At 39.3% G+C, this 14,909-nt stretch overlaps 1 protein-coding gene across 3 annotated transcripts in view; it reads right to left on the bottom strand.

Annotated features, from left to right (window-relative positions):
• Positions 1 to 395: 395 nt before the first annotated feature.
• The window catches only part of BRD10 (bromodomain containing 10), a 54,050-nt gene continuing 39,536 nt past the window's right edge, over positions 396 to 14,909 (bottom strand). For all 3 annotated transcript variants that reach the window (XM_074932445.1, XM_074932446.1, XM_074932447.1), the window contains 3 exons: positions 10,584 to 10,699; positions 6,806 to 6,990; positions 396 to 4,608 (listed from right to left, as the gene is read on the bottom strand). In XM_074932445.1, the coding sequence (XP_074788546.1) occupies positions 983 to 4,608; positions 6,806 to 6,990; positions 10,584 to 10,699 (3,927 nt within the window). In that variant the 3' untranslated portion in view covers positions 396 to 982. The remainder of the gene's footprint in view (positions 4,609 to 6,805; positions 6,991 to 10,583; positions 10,700 to 14,909) is intronic.

Raw genomic sequence — 14,909 nt, 5'->3', positions numbered from 1 at the left:
TCCAACAGGTCTATGGCTTTACAACAAAACATGGTGGTCCTGACCAGCAACCTGTGCGACTTAAGACTGGTGTCTGGGAACCCCATTTCTAGTCTTACAACATCACTGGAGATTTTAGGCAATATAACAAAAGATTTATTAAGAATGGATGAAGTATACATTATCCCCCCCCGTATTATGATTAACACGATGGCCTTCCTTCCAACTCCTATCAAATCATGTGAAATGTAACCCACAAAGAAGAGCAGAAGATAGTAACTATTTTCATTCTACTATATTTCAAAAGCTGAGACGCATCTGCATTAAGTAGGAAGACGTATATAAATGTATGGAGACACGGTGTAACAGATAGACATATTTTTAAACTACTGACAAGCCAAAGAAGTACAGCAACTTGATTTATTATATGCAGATTCTTCTGCATTGTTGCTAAACAGTACACTGGTCCAAAGTTACTAAAATACTTAAAAAACTATACATTATGTAAACAAAACATAAATAAGACAGCATAGTTCTTTGTACATATAGTTTAGTACAGATTGTTAGGAATTCATGAATATGTACAATTCTACACCATAGATTGCATTTTTACAATGCATAAATATTTTTTATTTTACAGAAACAAATCAAAAATAAATTTGACAAATAAAAAGGAGATATATACTGTCATAAACACATGGCAAACAGTCCATACTCTAAGATGGAACATGTGCAAAAGGCTAGATTTCTCCAAACTAAAAAATGTTTAATGAACTCATTGGTAATTTCTGACCTTTTTACTAAAGAATTATCTGAAAACCTCTCTGACAAACTAAACAATTTTTTCTTCCTCCTAAGCCCCACAGGTAAACAGGAAAGAACTGTAATCTTAAGTTTTGAGTAAATCAACTGTTTCAAACAATGTAAGAAATTATTCAATAGTTACAACTTCTAAAGTCAGAAGAATGCCCCAGAATTTCAAAGTGGCTCATTTGTGGTAAATTCAGGATGCAGCTTTGTCAGGTTTGTCAAGGCAAGATGACTGAGATGCAGGGAAGACAGTGGTAGGATTTTTGCTTGTGGACACCACCACAGGAGGCAGTAATGAAGACAGGGAAGAAACTTTTGATGCTGGAGTATTTATAGCATTCAGAATTGCTCCCTCTGGACTGACCAACAGTTTTTTCACAGAAGTGTCTAAGTGAAACACTGAAGTGTTGCTTGGTAAATGAGAGTTCAGAAGATGAACAGCAGAAACCACAGATGATGTTGTTACAACATTAACAGGAGATTTTATCACTGAAGACACAGATAGTGTTGCTGCAGACAGTGGAGTACATGAGCTAGCTGGAGCGCTAAAGATCTGCTGTGTTGCATGTATGATGGGCAAAGCATCTGCAGAACCAAAAGAGTTCACAATTTTTGTAGGGCTTTTCAAAGGATGTTTTGATAATTGCCAGTTTAATGAGTTACTTGGTGCTATCATGATTTTCGAGGTTATGGGATTAAGAGTTGGTACGCCTTGAGCCTCCTGATCATGGTTAATAATTGAAGGAGGAGTCTGTTTTGTATTACACGAGAGAAGAAGAACATGGCTGCCAGCTCCAAGGCCTTGTGGCGGAACAACAAAACAAGTACCATTAATCATTATCTGAGTTCCAGGTGCCAAAGGCATACAGGTGTTAATGACTATTTTCTGCTGCATGCAAGATTCATTCAACTGACCTCCTGCCTTGCTTGTTAAAGCTGGTGAAGCTGCAAACGTCTGAATGGTAGAAGCACAAGTGTAAGCATGACTTTGTTTCTCTGTACCGGGAAGCACCTGCTGGCCTCGTAGGGAAGAAGAACTGGGAAAACTGATTACTTTACCTGTACTTGGTGATGGAAGGGGCAACACACTCTGAGGTCTGTGAATATCTGCATTACTTGGCATAGCAGCTGAAACTCCTGATGACTGAAACTGAAGCAGTGCGGGCAACTGGCTTTTTGGTACTGGAGGAGGAGCTGGAACTGCTGACAACTGAGGAACTGTATGTAACACCTTTTGGGGGGTGGTTGAAGGTCCAGAGAAACTAATGACTGGAAACTGCAAAGCAGATGCTAAGTTTTGAGGCGATACTGTTGGTTGTGTTGTTGAAATCAGCACAGATGAAGCAAGATGTCCTGTTTTCACAGTTGATATTCCCACAGTATTTCCAATATTTGATGTCCACAGTCGATTACCCAGAACTGGCCTTACTCTTGAGGGATCATTTCCACTAATCAAGACAGTGGGCTGTGTCCCAGAAGTTGTCCCACTTGTTGTTACTGAAACAGATTCTGCTGTTGTTACTGTAAAGGCATTTTCAACTTTTGTTGCAAGACATACAGAGTCATTAACTGACATGGCACTCTGACTCACAAAACACGGAACAGGAACCAAAGTACTACCACCTGTTAAAGACAGAGCCAAGCCCATGCTCTTTTTGTCTTCTCCTTTAGAAATGGCAGGAAGTGAAATATTAACTGGTGGAGCCTGTTGTGCATTGTCTTTAGTATTTACAATTGTTTGACCTATATTTAGTCCAATTTTCACATCCTTTACTTGAGCAACAGTTGGTGATGAATTTATTCTTACCGGTGCTCCTACTGTAGATGGGATCAGAACCAGCTGTGGTTGCTCTGTGGCACTAACAAAGGTTTTGCTCAGGGAAGAAGGAAGGTTATGTTTCAGTGACTCTGCAACTAGATTGGAGGTTGATGGGCCATTGGCAATTTGTGTGTTAATGAAAACCAACTTCTGAGCATTAACACCAGTGGATGATGGAGAGGGTATAATACTGACTCCTGGTGTCCCACAGGGTGATAAAATAGGTGGATTTGTGACTAATGTAAGTTTCTGGACTGGAGTACCACTGATTAAATCTCCATTTGTTGCTAAATTAGACTCAGATCGTATAACAGGATTTGTTTTAGTTTTAATATCACCTTGTTGCTGCATAGAAGAATTTGGGGTTATGACAGTGTTATTTTGTCCAATGCAAGTCACACTAGCAGGACTATTGGGAGTTCCTGACATCAAATTGCTAGCTAATGAACTGGACGATAAAGGAGGAGAGGACACACAGCAGGAGTTCTCTATTACTTGACTCAAAATGCCCCCAACAGCAGGCTGCTGTAATGTGAATTTGGTATTTTTCTCCATTGCCTGTGTAAAATCAGTTGGGAAACGTGGAATGTTAACAGAAGCAGCTGTTGAGGGGGCAAATCCAGAAAGAGACAATTGTCCAATATGTGGGAAACCAGACGTGGCTGTTGCTACAGATGGAAGAGTAGAGCATGATAATGCTGTGGTTTTTGGCACAAGAAAGGCCTGAAGTTGAGGTGCATAAGTGAAAACTGAACTAGAAGATAAACTACTAGGTGAAATCTGATCTGGGTTTGTTTGCACTTTAACAATTCCTGTGTTTCCACCTCGTGTTGTGACCAGAATAGACTGTGATTCTCTTACACACACAGTCTTCAGCTCTTGCCTAGTTTCAAAGGAGTCAGTTGTCTGCTGCGATGCAAGGCTATGACAGGCAGAAGCAGTGTTTGTAGACCCACTGAATGCTGTTGCTGATATCAAAGACTGGCTAGCTGTGGAAAGAGTAGGCAGAGTCAAAGACACAGGCAATGTGGCAGTTGAAATTGTAGTCTTGATTCTGTCAGTTTCAGTTTGGCTCACCTGAAATGTTGATAAGTTACTTGCTGAAGTTACAGCAGGCAATGGTTGTGTAGTGTTCAGGGGACCAACCACTTGTGACAAGGGAGTAATATTCTTGTTAAAAACTGTACTAGGTGACTGAGTGGTAGTGTTTGTAGGGCATGTTACCAGAACAGGTGTTAAAGAAACACTGACATTTGATATTTCTGGTAAAGTTGTACAGTGCAGCTCAGATGATTTTTGCTGTAGTGACTGAATGTCCTTGGATGCAATTTTTCCTTCCTTCTGTTGAATAAGAAAATTCTTAGGTAAAATAACAACTTGTTGCATGACTTTTTCTCCAGTTTTAGGGTCAATCACAGGTTGTATTTGAATTTTCACAGAGCTGTTGTGAAGGTCTATTGGTACACATTGTCCATTTGGCATTTTGTATACCATTTGTAAAGGAGTCTTTGAACTGGTCTGGCAGGGCAATGCTGGTTTTATCAGTGATGATTCCAAAAGCGATAAAACAGGCTTTTCAGTAGATACAGTTATGCCAGGAGGAGGTGGCAGTTGATTTGTTAAGGTCACTTTGTTACCAGTATTCTTGGCAAGCAAGGCCTGGATTGGTTTGGTCCCTTTCAGGAAGTTTGATACCGATGTTGGAGGAGCTGTCAAGGTAAATGATTCAAGAGTTGACCCTTCAAATTGTTTCAGCACAGTCAAACAGCTATCTGGCTGCAGGGTACTTTCTGAACTGTGGACTACAGCCTCATTAGTGCTCAGTTTAGCTTTCTTCCTTGGTGAAAGCTCATTAGTGCTTTGATCCAGACAACAATTTTGCTTGGACTGTCGTTTAACACATTTGGGCAGTGTCTTCTGTATTTCTTTTGAGGTTGATTCTTTTTTCAGAATTCTGTTTTTTCCTGCAGGTAAATTCATCTCTAATAGTTTCATTTCATCTGAAAGGATATTAAAACAGAAACTCTGTTTTACACATTTGCAATTGATACCTCTATAGAACAATTTTACAGTGTCTAGCTAATGGCAAAATGCTAGTTTGCAAGTGTAAAGATGCATGGAAGGAGAGTATCAGCTTCTTTAAGGGCATCTGGTCAAGGACCTTTTACTATACCAAAAGAGGGTAATAAGGAAAGGAGGAAGTCATAAACAAGAACATACAGAGACACAAACCTGACCAGCATGGGAGACAGTGAGGAAAACCAAACCTGGTCATTTGTACTAACTGATGAAAGAACGTGAGAGTTTGAGAATGTTTATTCCAGAAAGGTTATCTTGAGGGGAAAAAAAAAGGGGAAAAGCTGGAAGAAAAATATACAGACAAATACCTAACAAAGTAAACGTGGAGACAATGACAAGAAACAACCTAACCAATCACATCAATTGATGGGCTATCAAGAAACTGCAGGTGCCTCTTTCCAGGAAGATCAACCTGGACTTTGCAACTGATATGACTGTAAACCAGGGGAGATCCTGGACACTGGGCTGCGAGGGGTGAGGGAATCAGTGGAGAAATATAAACCCATGAAGGGATGTGTAGGAGGGGGAGCTGCAAGGAAGAGCAGGAGGTAGCAGCCTGTGTGCTGGCTGCTGAGGGGTGAGTGTCTGTATCTTTCCCAAATCCAGGTGCATGGGGAGAGTGTGTGTACATGCACTGGCAAACTTCAAGCTGGACTAGCCAGTGAGCAGTGGGGCCTGCAGTCTGGGCTGGCATATCAGGCTGACTTGTGAGTGTGGAGCGCCTGGGGGACAAGGGTGTGAGTGCCCCATGTTTCATACTGAGCACTGAGCTGGACCAGCCAGTGAGCAGGGAACACATGAAGTGCGTTAGAGGGCCCAGGATGCAGGCAGGGGTGACAGACAGACAGAGGGGCTGTGCGTTAAGGTCCTGGAAAGATTTTAGCAGTGTGGGGCTGCAGGGCCTGTGTGAGGAAAGGTCAGGAACTGCCCTGTGACAGACACAGCTGGTTTCAAAACAGATCCAGTGCAGGACATGGCTGAGACCATCAGACAAGCTGGTGATGCCTTATGGAAAATGCTGCACCAGAAGAGTGTGACAGAGAGAAGTGAGGTAAAAATGTTGGAGAAACAACCCTGTAGATACCAAGGTAAGTTAAGAAGGAGGGGAAAGAGGTGCTCCAGGTACTGGAATGGATTGCATACTGGAATGTAACCTGTGAGGACCATGGTGAAGCAGGTTGACCCCCTCCCATGGAGAGCTAGCAGGAAGAAGGTATCTACACTGCAGCCTGTTGAGGACCCTATTCCACAGCAGGTGAACATGTCCTGAAGGAAGCTGCAGCCCATGGAAAGCCCACACTGGAGCAGGTTCCTACAGGAACTGTGGCTTACAGGGGACCCACATAGGAGCAGTCTTATCCTGAAGGACTCAAGCCTGTGGAGAGGAGCCACACCGCAGCAGTTTGTGAAGGACTGTATCACATGAGAGGGACTCCACACTGAAGCAGGGCAAAAGTGTAAGGAAGGAGCAGCTGAGACGAAGTGTTATGAACTGACCTCAACTCCCAATCCCCATCCCCCTGTGCTACTTGACAGGGGAAGAGGTCGAAGAAATGGAAATGAAGTTGAGCCTGGGAAGAAGGTGGAGATGGGGCATGGGAAGCTGTTTTAGTTTTTGTCTTTGTTTCTCACCATCCTACTCTATTTTTAGTTGGCAATAAATCAAATTAATTTTTCCCAAGTGAGTCTGTTTTGCCTGTGACAGTAACTGATGAGTGAGCTCCCTGTCTGTATCTTGAGCCATAAGCTTTCCCATCTTTATTTCTCTCCCTGTCCGGTTAAGGAAGGGAATTGACAGAGTGGCAGAGTGAGCATGTTGCAGCTAACCAAGGTCAACCCACCATAAATATAAATTCTGAGCAGACCTACCATATTATCACAGAAATACTTAAGCACAAAAAAGGCAAAAACTTGCATTAATCAGAATTTTCATCTTGTCATGTCTGCCCTCTTCTAGTCTACATGTGTCAGATATGCATCACAAACTATTTCAGTATTATCATCAAAGTAGTTGAAGTAAAAAGTAGGACAAGATCACATGGAAAAGTTAAGCTCCTGAATCAACTTGATTCAGCTCCTAAATCAAGTTCAAGCTATCAAATTCCAGTAAATGCTTACCATTGTCTGGGTGATCTTTTTTGTGAACTTCCACATGTTCTGCAAACTCTGAAGATTTGCATACTACTGGAAAAGAATCTTTGCCAGAATCAACTTCACTTTCATCATTACTCCACAATTCTCCAGCATATTTATCATGGTCTGGATGTCTTTGAAAGTCATCATAGTCCTTCTTCAATCTAGACCTTGAAAATAACAAAACTAACTTTACTAAAAATACACGCTGTTTTTAACATATTTTTACTTGTGTTTGCTGCCACACAAAAAGTTATTGTAGAGTTAATTGCCTCTGCCCTTCAAAAAATTTCAGGGTAGAAAAATGTAAGGTATGTCTGCAAGTCTCTAAAACCCAGAAAATGTTAAGTGACAATAACATCCCTTCCCTCACCAAAACTGAATTCTATGTCAGTAAGTCCTGTAACAATATGGAAAAAGTTTGAGTCAAATATCACCATCAATGTTTTACCGCATCCATCTTCTGTTTCTTTCTTCATCTTGCATTGTGACAGATTTACCTGTATGGACTTGAGTATTAACTGTAACAAGTCTACTCTTTCCTCTGAAGGCAACCCAACTAAAGAATTATATAAATCTCATTTTTCTTCAATGCATCATGCTTTTGGCCCAGCTATGGGACTGTAATGTAACTTTCTCTGAGCAAACTTTATCTCTGAGCCATTAGTACAGCTGCCACTATAATTTCTATAAGCTCACACTCACACTAAAGAACATGCATATGATGGAAATGCATAGCTGCTTTACTCATTTGAACACTGTCCAGAAACACACCCACTTACCTTGATACTCCTGAACTGCTACATATTACCATTGTCCCTTCTTCTAAACTGTTGTTTAGATGAGATCTAGGGGGTATTTTACTGTACACACGCAGTGAACTACAGGATTCAGCTGGTGATAACCAACACAATATTCAGGAAGATTATTCAGCAATTGAATTAATAGATTATAGCAATTAGCACCTTGTATGGAATAGAATCTACACTATAGTCTGGATCTAATCCTTATGACAGTAGGAGTAAGACTGTAAATTTACCCATTCTTATGTGTTAAAGTAACAGTGACTGCAGCAATGACCAGATGCTCCCTAAGGGATGGAGAGGGAAGAATCAAGCAAGATGTCACATCTGGCGGAGCATGAGCCTCACCAGCCAGGACACCTGAATGAAGGAGTAGGGCAGGCTTGGATGGGTAACTGAGTTCAACTAAGAGACCAGATTAACAGGCAAGTTTCTGGTGCTGAGACAGGTCTAAAGTCAAGGTGGGAAGTCAGTTGACAAATTCAGTTCAGGATCAAGTCCAGTGACGGCTGCCAAGGGTCAGGACCCAGTCAAGTGATTTCTGGGCAGGTCCACAGTGACAACACAGGTCCAAGGTCAGTCTGAGGGCCAGTCCAGACTAGCAGGGCCAGGCACAGGAACTGCTGTAGTTGAACCGGAAACTGGCATTCCTACGGCAGAGATTGAAGGCTACAGAATGACCTGAAATGGGGATCCTGGGCTCATGGGTAGGTGATGTGAATGGAGGCCCAGGTGATACCTAACAGTTTACTCACAGTTTTGACACTCATCACTAAGAGAACCATGAAGTCTGTATGAGGATGCGGATGATAACTTCAACTGTCATTATGTTTTAGAGTTTGAAGTCTAGGTGTGAAAGAACACTAGGGAACCACTACTGTACTAAAGTTTCTGGATGGGAATTCCTTTTTTTCTTCTGAGGAACTTCTGCTGTAGGGCCAAGTGAACAAATGTGATCAGAGGCACAAATAACCTTTCCTTTTAAACCTTGATGCTATTCAAATACCATTCGCCATCACACTCTGTCATGATTTTGAAAAATGTAGAAGACCTTTAAGAAGGGGGAAAAAAAAAGTATTTTGATCATAGAGTGCTCCTACTAATTTAAGACATCAAAAAAGTAAGGAAGGAAAACTCCAGACTCTTATTCCATACTGAGGTCTTGCACTGAAGGAAGCTCTGCCCAGCCCTTGACAACCTAGAAGGCAAACATTGTCCTTCAATTAGTAGATGTTAGTAGCTGGATGAGACACCTGATAGACACTGCAACTGCAGCTAGACTCGTGGTAGTGCTGCTGTTTACAGCAGCAAAGCAATCTTTGCTCAATTGCTTTTTCCCTTTCACATGACACCCTTCTTCACCACTGTCAGTGATGCTATACAGCTGCCTAGCAGCTGCATAATGAACCAGAACAAGACATCAATCTAGCCTCCCCCCACCCATCTCTCCTCCCCATGATCTATAAAGATTGTTTTTCATCTGTAGCTGTTCCCCAGTATACTATGTGTCTGTCCAAACAGTTACATCATGGAAATAACTAGGCTATCATTGCTGAATAAACTAGGAGAAATATGAGTTAATCTCAGAAATTATCCTCCACTTTAAGTGTATGCTTCTCTAGCTACCAGCACATGTACATCCAAGACTCAGCTACCCAGCTCCAGACTAAAATTTACTGATATTAGGCACACCTCATATACAGTACTGCTATGCACTTTACATGACAGTTCTACTTCTGAATTCTATAACACATTTAACAAACAAGAACTAATGCAGGGCACCAAACTATTCCATAGCAGAATTTACATGAAAGATAAAACAGGAAACCCCACATACTGGAAATTGAAATGCTTTCTAACAGTATCTGCCACATTTCCAAAAAGAGTCTGAATTGCTACAGACAGGAAGAAATGAACAGCTAAGGAAAATGAACAGAAACTTGAATAGAAAGAAGAAAAAAGCAAAACTTGTACTTCAGTCCATTATTTAAAGCAAAATATTCAACATCCTAAATTTCCAAATATGGATTTTAATTAACACATGATATCCATAAAATGAGCTATTTAGGAACCAAGTCTTAGTTCTGTTTACTGTCTTTGCTGCTATGTTGGTTTTTTTTTAAACACAGTACCTTTTATACTTTTCAGAATTAGATCTGTACCATTTAACTATGTAATTTGCTTCCTTCACACTCAACATTTTAGCAGCTGTCTAACGTTACCTATCATTTGACACAGCATTCAAGCTTCTAATCATTACTTGCTTAATAAATGTCTACGTGGCAAAACTAAGGCATGATTATAGCAACAGCTGTATGGCTAACAGACAATAGCACCAAGCTTCAAAACACAGTGATGACACAAAGGCAATATCCAATCTCTCCAGGGTTTAGAATCTGGGTAGGATCTTCACTGCTACTAATACTTGCCCATATTAGATTTAAATCAATCGCCACTTCACTGATATTTCTTTGACTCACCTCATTCCAGAAGCATTTTAAATTTACAGGGTTACAGAGACCTCAAAACAATGTTTTAAGAACTGCTTTGTGGAGAATTCATTAACAACCAATTTAGGTAGCTTTAGACAGTAAGCAGACCAAGTATTTTAAGAAGTCCGGGTCTGGTTTTCCAGATACAGGTTTTCAGCACCTCTTAACCAAATAAACAGCAATATAAATCCTAGCTGGATTGTGATAGAACAACTGATACACACGCTCAAGGATTCTACAGCATTTTAGAGGAAAAAAAATATTAGGAAGTTAAAATCAACTTTTATTTAGAGACAGTAAGTCTGGAACATAAAATAATTCTTCCAACTAAAGCACTGTCAGTGCCTCACTCCTCACCTGAAAGTATTTTCATTTAATTGATTTGAGAAGCCAACTTATTTTTAAAAGGTTGATTTTGTTCTGTGTTCCATCCCATGCACTATTGTTAATAAAAGAGCAGCTAATTACCTGTTTCTTTGAAATGCTTTCATTAGCTTTGGTTCCCATGGTAACAATTCATTAAGCAGTCGTATCAAGGTACCATGCAATTCCTTTACTGCTTGCTTCCGGTGGTACCATCTTCCCTGCAAACGCAAATATCATTTATTTATCATTGCATTAGACCTGAATCTTGTTATATTGTATTAGTACTACAGGAATCCTTGTACACTAATATACTATAATGCGGAAAATAACTGGCAGAAAACATTAGTAAGTTTCATAGTTACAGCTACACTTAACCTACATTAAGGCATTAATACTTACACTTTTTTTTATACTACTGAAAGATAATGTCCTAGTTTAAAAAGCAATACTGCAAGGATGTTAAATTTTATAGGTCGAACTTAAAACTGAAGTAGAATCCTATGAACACACCATATGTTTAAAATTACTTAAATTAGTAACCTGCATAGGTAGTAATCTGTTCAGGTCAGGGAGACCATGTATGTACACTTTTAATCGTTAGAGATAAAATTTCTGCAGAAAATCTTACCATAATATCACTTAAGTGATACAGTTTTTATTATTATTATTATTATTATTATTTTCAAAAACAACTTAGTACAATTTTCAGGGATAAAAAACACACAGTTTTTGCATTACATTTTTGTATTTTATTTGGTTCTATATACATGTTTTTTAAAAGATAAGTTTTGCAAATTGGTCATTTATGAAGTAACAGACTGCAGCACAGACAAGTTTTCTGACATAAAAGCTTTCAGCTTTTAACTCAAATGTATAATTAAAAATGTTTTTCTTTTCCAAACTATTATATGTAAACTTATGATCTCCCATGAAGAAGCCATGTTTTAATAAATCTGGAGAGGCTAAATGAGCATGGAAGACACTGGGAAATGACAATTAGCATGTATATACACATATGCAGCACAACCATGGTGGCCAGAATGCTACAGAACACATCTCTTAACACTCTTAGATATACCTTGTAAGTATTTTTACCAGAACTTTTTCTCTAGTTTATTATGTAAAAGATTGAACAATGCATATATATGTAACAGCTACAAAAAAGAGATGTAGTATGCTCTAGTACTTCTGCCCCTCTATTAATTCTGTGCATTTTACATAAATGTGGATTTTCTCTCTTGACTTCTCAGAGAGAGTATAAGACAGTAAAGATACTACGGTTCTGCAAGAAAAAGCAGCCAGGGAACATATTTATTTCATACACATGTTTAACTTTTGATAGAGCTCATATCCTTCACATATTCCTATGGTTCAGCACACCAAGAAATGTAGGGGAGGAAAAGATGGATAAAGCTTGACATGGCTGCCTTTAAGCAGTCTACAGTAGTAATTTTTCTATGGACTCTGGAATACTTCCTTTCTACAAATTTCTCTCCAGTGTACAGCAAGATCAGTCAGGCTGAATGCTTGTTTGAAGACCAGGTATGTATTTTTTATGGGTAATCATTTACATGTTACATAACAAAATGAATAGCTGCTTCTTCATTCTTCAATTAAAATTACAAAAGCAAAGAATTTAAGTCGGAAATTATGCCACATTGCCACATAATGGTTAGTGTTGCACACACAGACAAGCCCACAAACTGCATTCTAATTTCCTTCATTTGTGGCCAGTGATAGTTGCATATGTAATGCACTGCAGCATAAAGCCTGTCACTGAGCACTGCAACAGAAAACAGCCCTTGTGTATACTGTAGCCTACCAAGGCATTTGGTATCACCTCCTGATGTTAGCAGTCAACAGAATTGCTAACATATGAAAGAATATTATGTGCACAGATTTGTCTTTCTTGTAAGATATACAAAACATTTCACAGTTTTGAAAAGATGAAGTTATATACTACACAGTATTAGTGGATTGTATCAAAAATCAAAATGGCAGAAATAAACAATGCCATTACTCTCAGGATATACAAATGCCATACATGCATTTGATATAGCAAAGAACGGGATGTGTGAAAACGCAGTATTAGATATGAAAATTTACTACAGAGTAAAAACAACAAGAAATTGATTACTGAGACTCTTTTATCTTTAAATAAGGCTAAGATCTTGGCTTAAATAGGAAAAAAAGAGTATTTATGAGCCAGATAAATATCAACTGACCACTGAGTAAACTTTGAAGCGGTAACTGTATCATGCATTGGATAGCCAGACACAAACAGAAGGGTTAGTCAAAAGCAGACTTCAAGACTTTACTGCCATCATTAACACTCCAAAGAAGAACACATACAAGTCATTCTTCTTGCTTACAGAAATGAACAAAAAAAATAACCAATCCCCTGCTCCCCAAATTCTAGAGTTATTTTTTAACCAAAATAGCATCCTCTGGATATAATCTCTGGTGAACTCCAAAACTGCTTCCAAATAATTTCAATGCAATTATTCTAGCAACATAATTTTAAAGATGTAAATTAATTATTTCCCTGTATTTCAATTACTCATTTTTCTTACTGGGGTTGAGGAGATGACAATAAAACTGTTAGTGGAAACATTCAGAAATTTAAGCCATGAGAAGAATTTTCATTCCTCAAATAGTCACGACAGAGAACAAATATGGGCCAAAAAAGACTGGGGGGAAAAAAAATCATCTTTACAATTATTGTGGTTCACTTGGTTTTCTGTGCAAACACGTAAGAATTCTGCAGATGCTAGACAAATGATCTGCTATTTTTCCTTTAATTACTACAAAAGTGAAAAGGAAGGGACATAAAAAAGTCTATAACCTTAAGATGCATCACTACAAAATCTAGTATTACCTTTCCTATGCAATTTCATTCTCTAACAAAGTTTTGTATTTTTTCCAGGGAAAAAAAAAAAGGCAAATGAATAATTGATAAACCTATGACTTAACTCCCTACTTCAGCATCACACAGCTGCATACTAATTTCTGTAGATATTAAACTTGACTTTACAAACATCTGTGTTGCAAACTCTTCTCAGCAATACCAAACAATGTAATGCAGGAGAAGAGTACAAACTGAATCTTAGGATGTTTAGGCTGAGCCTTAGAAGGTGTATTTTGATAAGAAACATATGTCATTAGAGCAGGTTGCACAGAGAAGCTGTTGAATCTCCATTCTTTCTTTCTTGTTTTCAGAACTTGGCTATTTATGTCATGGATGCATGCACTGACAACAGTCCTGCTTTGAGGTGGGGAGACCTTCAAAAGTCCCTTTCAACCAATGACTGCAGGGTTCTTTACAATGACATATAAAAGCCTCTGAGTATGACCTGATGCGTTATTGTTTAACAAATAAATGGAATGCAACATCTAATAGCACAGAAGGAACTGACGACAGCAGAACAGCCATGACTGTTCCACTCAAAGTAATCAAAATATAGCTGTTCAGGAAATTCCATGAGGAGTGGTTTAGCGGAATGGCAGTGTTAGTACAAAGGAATAGCTATTACATCCCACAGTTCAGTCCTCTCGTCAACAAGAGGTCTGTAGAAATGGAGATCTAAATGTACTGCCTTCTGTTGTTTATGAAATCCAGCAGAATTTTATTAGTAGACATGAACTAAAATTACCCAGCTATATTAACCCAAGACAGTAATTTAGAGTTAAAAATTATATTTCTCTATCACTGAAGAGCTTCTCTTAATAGCTGTGTGAAGAAGTTTCATAAGAGCCTGCATTCCTAATTGATTATTTAAATAGAAATATCCAGTACCTAACTTAGGTGTATACTGAGTTATGTTCCTATGTGGTAATTCACATTCCCAGCACCACAGCTTCTATACCTTGGATATGACTTCTAGAATCATAGAATCGTTCAGATTGGTAAAGACCTTTAAGACCAAGTCCAACTGTTAAGCTAACACTGCCCAGTCCGGCACTAAACCATGTCCCTAAGCACCACATCTACACATCTTTTAAAAACCTCCAGGAATGGTGACTCAACCACTTTCCTGGGCAGCCTGTTCCAATGCTTGACAACCCTTTCCATGAAGAAAAGTTTCCTAATACCCAATCTAAACCTTACCTGACACAACTTGAAACTGTTTCCTTTTGTCCTGCTGCTTGTTACCTGGGAGAAGAGACCAACACTCACCTCGCTACAATGTCCTTCCAGGTAGTTGTAGAGAGCAGTAAGGTCTCCTCTGAGCCCTCTTTTCTCCAGGCTAAACAACTCCAGTTCCCTCAACTGCTCCCCATAAGACCTGTTCTCTAGACCCTGCACCAGCTTCGTTGCTCTTCTCCGAACACGTTCCACCACCTCAATATCTGCCTTGCAGTGAGGGGCCCAAAACTGGGCACAGTATTTGAGGTGCAGCCTCACCATGCTAAGTACAGGGGCAAGAT

The sequence above is a fragment of the Athene noctua genome, chromosome Z, assembly GCF_965140245.1.
Source record: "Athene noctua chromosome Z, bAthNoc1.hap1.1, whole genome shotgun sequence".
NCBI lineage: Eukaryota > Metazoa > Chordata > Aves > Strigiformes > Strigidae > Athene > Athene noctua.
The sequence above is the reverse complement of the archived record's forward strand: the minus strand, read 5'-3'. Positions and strand labels throughout refer to the sequence as shown.